This window comes from Callionymus lyra, chromosome 8 (genome assembly GCF_982586985.1).
Source record: "Callionymus lyra chromosome 8, fCalLyr1.hap1.1, whole genome shotgun sequence".
Taxonomy (NCBI): Eukaryota; Metazoa; Chordata; class Actinopteri; order Syngnathiformes; family Callionymidae; genus Callionymus; species Callionymus lyra.
Genome location: NC_141825.1, coordinates 6,517,067 through 6,526,040, shown reverse-complemented (window position 1 = coordinate 6,526,040; position 8,974 = coordinate 6,517,067). Strand labels below are relative to the sequence as shown.

Genomic DNA, 8,974 nt, shown 5'->3' with positions numbered 1-8,974 from the left:
ACACAGCTAGCTGGCTGCTCCGTCATGGCGGCTTCTAAATAAAGACAATAATACTGAAATAAATTAAAAACATGATATGAATGAGGAAAAGTAAGTGTTTGTCGTCTGTCGACTTGTCTGGAGGACTCGGTGCTCACTTTTGTCCACACGAGCGGCTGCTAGTTGCTAACAACAGTTAGCATTGGAGGGAATGACAGACTGAAGCTGTTCTCCACCAACATCTGCTCCTGACGGTAAATAAAGCACATATTCATATAATATTGATCGTTATCTATGAAATATTTAGTTATAAGTTAATGAAGAATGCGCTGTTAACATGTAGAATAGATGCTTACCTTCGCGTTTATAACCGATGTTAGCTTAAACACAAGATAAATCCTTGTTCTCTTCTAGTTTAAAGATAATCAGACATTCTGTTGTTAAATGTGTTTAAAATATATTTAATACAAAATGTAGTAGCGAGTTGAAAAAAGCCTGAATGGGATTTATTTTTGTGTTGTTATGTTGTCATGTGGTTCATTGTTTGATTGATATTTCATTATACTTCCCTTATTTTGCACATTTTCTTTGTTTCAGAAGTATGTACACATATTAAAAACAATAATAACAAAAACAAGAATACAAGATATTCAAAATGAATAAATAATGAGAATATTAAACAAAAAATTATACATAATTCTAAAAAATACTAACAACAATAAAGTTTATAACAAGACAATAACTACTACTGCTGTTTTTAATACACATACCACAGAAATATAGTTGAGAAAATTACTGATTAAACAATTACATTTTTAGATTATAGGAGCTAAGAGCAGTGGAATATATATATCAGTTCGGAAATTAAGGTTTTCAGTGCCATTAAAGTGTAAGAGTAGGACTTGTATAACTATAATTAAAAAAAAACTTTTAAGAACACTCTTACTGAAGTCGTAACTGCTTTCACTTGTTTTGAAACTAAAATGTGTCCAAACATCAGCTTTAAAAGCTGCTGGAGTCACTGTATCCTTTCGTCCTCAGTCATCGCTGGTATCGCGCCGGATTTGATTTATTAGTTGCAGAGGATGTAATGACTGCTGCCATCTAGTGGTCGTAAGTTTAATTGTAACACAAAAATGACCAAACTCTGAATATTTGAACGCTAATTGTGAATAAAAAGAAATCAAACCTTCTATTTTATACCCAGTTGTACTCATTGTATTGAAATACAAACCATATAATAATAATAATTTTAAATATTTGTTGATACAAAGAAAGAGTTGAAGCTGCTGAAACTTGAACATTTCGTTCGTATAACAAATATTCGACTGTAAACCTTATGTCAGACTAATAATTTGATTATAGTAAAAATGTTTCTTAAAAGACATCATCAAAAACGTATTATGTCTCTCCATCAGGTTCAAGATCATTTCCATCATGTACTCTGGCTCCAATAATTCCAGCAAGTCCAGCAGCATCACTGAGCTCTTGAGCGCCCTCTGTGACAGCAGCCTGTCGGGGGTGTCATGGAAGCGGCGTGCGATGGGCGGAGTCTCCAAAGACGGCTACCGCAGAGTCCTGAAGAAGCGAGCCTACGGCGCCCTGCTCTCCAAACTCTTCCAAGATGCTCTTCCGAAAACATCCGGGCTGAACCCCTTGAGCAGAACTCCGGCCAGGAACAGAGTCCTGATGATCTGCTTCGACCTGAGGGTGGCCGGGTGTCGGGAGGAGGCGGAGCAGCTGGAAGAGCAGTTGGAGCGACTTCCCGAAGGAGAAACTTCTGGTCTTAAAGAAGTTGACGCCGTCCTTCAGCTCCTGGTTCATCTAGCGGGCTCGGCTCCGCCTCCTCCCGCCTCCTTTAGTCGGGACTACATGAGGCGAGAGAGGCCGGTCCTGCGGCGGCAGCAGCCCTGGGCCTACCAGAGCGAGGAGCTGCAGCGGCTGGAGGCCCGGTCCTGGGGTCTGGTGTGCGGGGAGGAGTGGGGGACCGTGGAGAGCCTGTGTTGCTCTCAGAGGTTGATGGACGCACCGCCCGGAACCGGTTTACTGAGCCTGAGGTCCAGAAGTGATACTGAGGAGAGATTCGAGCGAGAGACACGGATGTCTCTGTTCGGAGCCCTGCAGCACACCCGGACCTCAGACATGGACATCAGACTGGACCTGCCGCCTGTTCCCAGTAACATCGACGTCACCGGTCTGGCCATTAAGGTAGAAAATATGAGTTAAAAAAACACTTTTGATTGAAAAAAGTAGATGTTTAGGGTCTTGAAAAGAAAAGTGGACTCAGGTTGAGAGTCATCTGTCCAGGTCCCTTCCTGTTTGGACCAGTCGGAGGACGAGGGCTTTCAGTCGGCCTCCAACTTGACCCCGGACTCGCAGTCGGAGCAGAGCCCCAGCCCGGAGGTGGACGTGTGGGAGAGCCTCCGAACGTTCGAGCCCGGGGTCCGACGCTGCTGGGAATCAGTCGGCTGGTAAATAACAGTTGAATCATCCAGATCACGTGTGTCGCGGGGGCTCGTCGAGTCATTTAATGTGGTTTAAATGTTCAATTTTAGTTTAAATATGAATTTTAACGACATCTTTGTACTGATTCGGTTTCAGTGAAACACAATGTGGTCAAACTAATGCTATAGCAGCTTAAACAAGCACATAGCTCTCCAAAATGTACTAAAGAAAGTTGTAAATTCTGTAGAAATATTTTGGTCCAATCAGAATATTGAGTTGTTACATTGAACTTCAATTGTTGCAACATTGATTTTTTTTTTTTATTAATTATTTTAACATTTTCATTAAATAAGATGTATATTGAATATTTGAATAACTTAATCCAAAAAGTTCAATTTTTCAAAATCAATATTTATTTTTACACAAAGCGTTTGATATTTTAATTCTAACAATTAAAAAAAAAAGTTCCGTATTTAATATTTTTTAAATTCGTTATCTTTTAAATTCAATATAAATGTTGGTATATTTGTACCACCAGACAAAACCAACAGAGCTAGTTGAAATTTCTGCCAATCATGTGACGCTGTACAGTGAAATAATTGAGCTTCATACCTATAAAAAATATGGTGATCTAAATACTCCACAGGCCACCAGGTACAAAGGAGTCTCTGTACCTGACAGAAGGAGGCCGGGAGACGTTCGACCAGCTCTATCGTCTGTGGGAGGGCGAGATGAGGGTGGTCAGTTCCAGCCCTCCTTCACCTCTGCTCCCTCTGCACTCCCAGACTCATCTGGTGACGGACCTGCTCCACGTGCTGGTGGGCGTGGCTTCTACCACCTTCCCACTGAACCAGGTGAGTCTAGACCAGGGTTCTCTAACGAGGTACTCTGTAGGAACAAGTGTATATGTGTAGTATTGTCGAGTACTTGACTCTGGTGTTGCACAATTTTCAGACCACATGACTCTTGACGAAGTTGTAACTGCTTTCATTTGTTTTCAAACCAAAATATAGATAGATGAATGAATGAGTACCTGAGTCTATTAGTGTTGCATCATGGGAGGAGCATTCGTGCTCCACTGCTTCTCTGTTCACTGATGACAGTGTTCAGAGGATGATGTCATCATCCATGATGGACAGTAGTTATGTCCAAACGTTAGCTTTAAAAGCTGCTGGAGTCACTGTATCCTCTCGTCCTCAGTCATCTCCTGCATCTAGCAGGATTTAATTGTAGCTCTAGTTGCTGGTAGTTTAATTACAACACAAAAATGAACAAACGCTGTGAATATTATCATCTTGATTCTGAATTTAAAGATTTATATTACAACATTTTTATTGAAATATAAAAACATATACATACCATAAAATATCTGTGATTAAAAATGAAATCTGATTTTATAGCCAAATAAAATAAAGCGCATACAGTTTTGTGAACATTTAAAAAAATATATTTAAGTATTAATGCTTTCCTAAACCTGTACATTTGCATTGACCTGCTATCTGAAACTAAATCTGATAAAAAAATATGTTGCCTGACAGAGATGGCGGCAAAAAAAGGGGGCATTTGATTTTCTTTTTAATAATTTAGTTTAAGATATTAAACATTTTCTATTCTATTATAAAAAATATGTCATTGAATTATTGCAAATAAACTAATGCTTAAAAAAACAACCAGATTTCAATTTAAAAAAACAAAAAGTTTTGATAAATTCAACATTCTGCTGAAACTTCCATACTCGCACAAGATAAAACGTTGGAGAACCACTGCCTCTGAGTTTTTGATATGTGGAGTATTTCATCAATTCAAGTTACAACGAGCGTCCACTCACGTCAGCGTCTGGAGTGACTGATGACACGTTCTGCTCAAAGGGCTGGTAATTGGAGAGCGACGCTGTGGCCGGTTGTTCTCTCTGGACGATCATGTTTCTGATGTGACAGATTAATCTCAGGGACTGAATCAAATCTGTCATGAAAGGAAACCTCCAGAGACTCTTGACGCCCGTTTATTGCTCCTGTTAACTTTTTATCTCCAGGAGATGAGATCGTTTTTATAACATCAATTGAATTCTAATTGTGTTGTTTACACACAGACACAAACACACACATAGAGACAGAGTCACACAAACATACACACACACACACACACACACACACACACACACACACACACACACACACACACACACACATAGAGACAGAGTCACACAAACATACACACACACGCATACGCGCATACACACACACACACACACACACAGCGCTTTGTGACCCTGGTCTCGAAAAGCGCTATATAAATATATATTACTTACTTACTTACTTACACACACACACACACACACACATAGAGACAGAGTCACACAAACATAGAGACAGAGTCACACAAACAGACACACACGTATACACACACACGCATACACCCACATACACGCATACACACATTCACACATTCACACACACACACACACACACACATAGAGACAGAGTCACACAAACAGACACACACGTATACACACACACGCATACACACACACACACACACACACACACACACACACACACACACACACACACACACACACACACACACACACACACACACACGCACACACATTCACACGCACACACATTCACACACACACACATATTCACACACACACACACATATTCACACACACACACACATACATATACACACGCACACATACTCCTCATGTTATGCTTCCAAAATACGTTTAATTGGTCAGTCGGCTGTTTTCCTGAAATGGACTCGTAAAAAAAGTCACAGCAATTAAACGCACAATGGTGTCGAGCGTCAACTCGACAAACTATTTCCTCAGATCACAATGAAGCTCTGTGTTACTTTTGTGTCGTGTGTGTGTTGGATTTATAAAGACGCTTCGAAGGCAGAGATGTTGATAAAAACTGCACACGAATCACAAAAACATCCTTGGACTGAAATATTAATGTACGTGCTGCCAGTCCGGAGTCACCGAGGAGGCCCACGTTAAAGTTTCAACACCAGGAAGTTTCACTGCAGGCTGTTAATTCTCTCTCTCACACACGTGTGTGTGTGTGTGTGTGTGTGTGTTGACAGAGCGTCCAGTTCGATGTGCGACCCGGCGTGTGTGTGTCCGGAGCGTCCCCGGAGAGTGTGTCTGGTCTCCTCGGAGAGCTGGCTCAGTACGGCACCGACTACCTGAGGCTGAGCCGCTTCTCCCTGCAGAGTGCTGACAAGAAGGGTTTGGTTTTCCAGGTATGTCGGTGATGATCACTCCTTCATTCACTCCTTCATTCACTCCTTCATTCACTCCTTCATTCACTCCTTCATTCACTCCTTCATTCACTCCTTCATCTTCTATTCGTCTCTTGTCCAGTTTACTTCAGCAGTTCATCATTAAACTTTGTCTCTAACATGCATTATAATCTCAGTATTAACAAGTTGATTATATTATTATATATATAAATATATATATATATCTCATCACTCTTGTATGGGTGGTGTTGCCTTCAGGCGTTCACGGGGGGTCTGAGGAAATACCTGCACTACTACCGCGCGTGTGTCCTGAGTACCCCGCTCACCCTCAGCCTGCTGACCATCAGCTTCCTCTTCCGTAAGGTTGGCCGGCAGCTCAGGTGAGACCGAACCAAGTCTTGATCTTGTGTGTTTGTATCGTGACTTGAGATTCTCGTGGATCCTCAGGTACCTGTCAGATCTGTGCCACGTGGACGCCGTAGACCAGGACCCCTTCCCGGTGGTGAGTGGACAAGCGTGCGGTCTTCAGACAGAAGCTGCTGGACTCAGTGGAGTTTTTCTCCTCAGGGTGTGAAGCTGATGTCGTACCTGTACAACGAGGCGCAGAATAACTGCAGCAGCGAGAACTACCCCGTCCTGCTGTCCTTGCTCAAGAACAGCTGTGAACCCTACACCAGGTCGGTCGGGTCCTGAGAAGACCTTCACTCTCCTGGTTTAGTGAAGATAATCGTGTGTCCTTCACTGACCTCTGACTCCCCTCAGGTTCGTGTCAGACTGGGTCTACAGCGGAATATTCCGAGACGTTTACGGAGAATTCATGATCCAGGTCAACGAAGATTATCTCATCTGTCGAGGTGAGCAAATACACACGTTCGCTTGTCGTGACAACAAAAGTTTATTTACTTTTACTTTTGCGTTTGTACCTGAAACTTTTTCATCTGTCAAATGTATGAGCATTAATTCAAATAAAATTAAATATTTTTAAATATTTTTATCAAGTTTTCGATGATATTGATAAATTCTAAAAATTTAAATGTCAATTGGAATTTTATATAGTTGTTAAATTAATATTTTTTATAAATATATATATATTTTTTTTATTCTCAAAATGTTCCCACAAATGAGAGTTTTTTGTGTACATTATTGAAGAAGTCGGTCCTCTGCTTCGCTCTTGAGTTCTGCGCATTCGTTTGATCCAAGGAATAGTGAAACTAAGAATTAAAACAATACATTTATTTAAGGTAAAATGACTATGACAAAATGGATCATGCAAGACCTCAAGTACAGTTACAAAAATCAAGATACACAGTTAACAAAAATGCCGATAATTCGGTAATTAATAGTAATAATTACAACAACAGCTACAACGATAGTAATAATGATAATAATATTTATAATGGTAATAATAACAAAAACAGCTACATTGATAGTAAAAATTATAATATTTGTAATAGTCATAATAACAACAACAGCTACAACAATAAAAATAACGACAATAATAATAAAATAAAAAAATAAAAAGTCTTTATTAAATTATTATATAATGAATCCAATAATAAAAATAATCAAAACTTATAATGATAGTAACAGTAATAATACTGATGCAAATTAAATTAGGAACAATTATATAAATGGTGATGATTATAATAATAGTACAAATAATAATTATGATGATTTGAATAATGAGTATAATAATGTGAGTTTTTTCAATATTTAATTTCAAAGTATATTATGGTTTTAGTTTTATTAAAAAGTTAGGATATTATGGACAAAATTGTGTAACGTTTATGAGGAGAAAGTTTATGAGGAGAAAAATACCATCTAAATTAAAATGTAATAATAAAATACATATATATATTTTTTAACTCTTTGTGTTGTAAAATATGTTTTTGTACACACGTGTATATAAAGTTCAACAGAATTGTCTTAATTGCTGACCATGAAACAACAGTTCTAATAATTAATAACATCAATTAGAAAATGAAGAATCAATTCTCAGGTCATTTAATTTCTAATGGTCTAATGAAATCTAGGACAGTCTTCTAAAGATATTTAAAGTATTTAAACGGAAACCTGTGTTTCCTCCTCCTGGCTCTGGTCTACTCTGTATCCTGACAGCTCTCGACAATTACAGTCTTGTGCGACTCATTACAAGCTGTCATAATATTTTACGCCGACATTCAAGGTCGGACCCTCGCGCCGCTTTGTCTGCCGAGGAGGTTAATTTGCTCATCGGCTACAGCTCATCAACTCCCGCCGCCAACCTCTGCTCGTCTCTCCGACGCTTCTTTTGGAGGGCAGACCAATGTCATTGTTCTCCTCCACGACTGCAGGAAGCAATCAGCGCACCAGGCTTCTCCTGGCAAAGATGCCGGGTCAGCGCCTTCGTGTTCCCTCGCGCTTCCTCGAAGGATCACTGAGCTAAGCGCTAACAATCCCAGGTTGTCGCCCGTGGGGCGCCGTCTCTGGCCCGCTCGAGTTGTGATAATAGAAAGACGTTTACCATCCTTGGGTTTCCATCGTGATGACACGCGTCCATCTTTCTTGCAGATAAAAACTTTTGGGTTCAAGGCTACACGCTGATCTCTAAAGACGTGGAGGACAACGTGCCCGTCTTCTTGAGGCACATCGCCAACGAGGTGTACGTGTGCGGGAAAACCATCAATCTCCTGAAGATCTGCTGCCCACAGGTGAGACTTTCTGGTCGCTGCTGCCGGGGGCGTGCCCCCCCAGCAAGCCTGTATAAAAAGCTTAATTTGTTTTAATCTAAACTTATTCTCAATTCTATGAGGAACAAAATGAAGAGCCAGGGTTACTTTTCCTCTGGTTTGCCTCCCCTAACGGCTAGAAAATGCTAAACTGATGAACATTTTTATATTTTTTTACAATTTGTTTATTCATAAAAATACACGATAGTCCGTGGAAATGAAAAACAAACCAAGTTTTCTGCTCTGTGTTTTCATGTCATGGCAAACAATGAATGTCTACAAATACAAATGTATAATTTTTAAGAAGAGAAATCGAAGAAAATAAAAAAAGTTAGGTCACAAAAGGAGTCAAAATTAATATTAATACTTCTAAGACTATAATTATGTATTTACTAAAATTAAATTACTGTATATTAGAAGAAAGAATAAACAGAACTGTAATATTAAGTAAATGTTTCAATTATTCCACAACTTCTTTTAGTTATTTTGATAAACACAGATGATCCCATAATGAAGAGAAAGAAAATATTCTATAAAGATTCAAAAATATATACATAATCCCTAAAAAAAACAGGTAAATGTTAACAATA

General features: G+C 39.4%; 1 protein-coding gene across 1 annotated transcript in view; it reads left to right on the top strand.

The window, feature by feature from the left end:
• The window catches only part of tubgcp6 (tubulin gamma complex component 6), a 28,936-nt gene continuing 19,962 nt past the window's right edge, over positions 1-8,974 (top strand). Inside the window, exons 1-10 of the mRNA XM_087796629.1 lie at positions 1-233; positions 1,398-2,187; positions 2,287-2,450; positions 3,071-3,278; positions 5,518-5,676; positions 5,935-6,056; positions 6,124-6,178; positions 6,244-6,353; positions 6,439-6,530; positions 8,227-8,366. Coding sequence (XP_087652755.1) covers positions 1,417-2,187; positions 2,287-2,450; positions 3,071-3,278; positions 5,518-5,676; positions 5,935-6,056; positions 6,124-6,178; positions 6,244-6,353; positions 6,439-6,530; positions 8,227-8,366 — 1,821 coding nt within the window. The 5' untranslated portion in view covers positions 1-233; positions 1,398-1,416. The remainder of the gene's footprint in view (positions 234-1,397; positions 2,188-2,286; positions 2,451-3,070; positions 3,279-5,517; positions 5,677-5,934; positions 6,057-6,123; positions 6,179-6,243; positions 6,354-6,438; positions 6,531-8,226; positions 8,367-8,974) is intronic.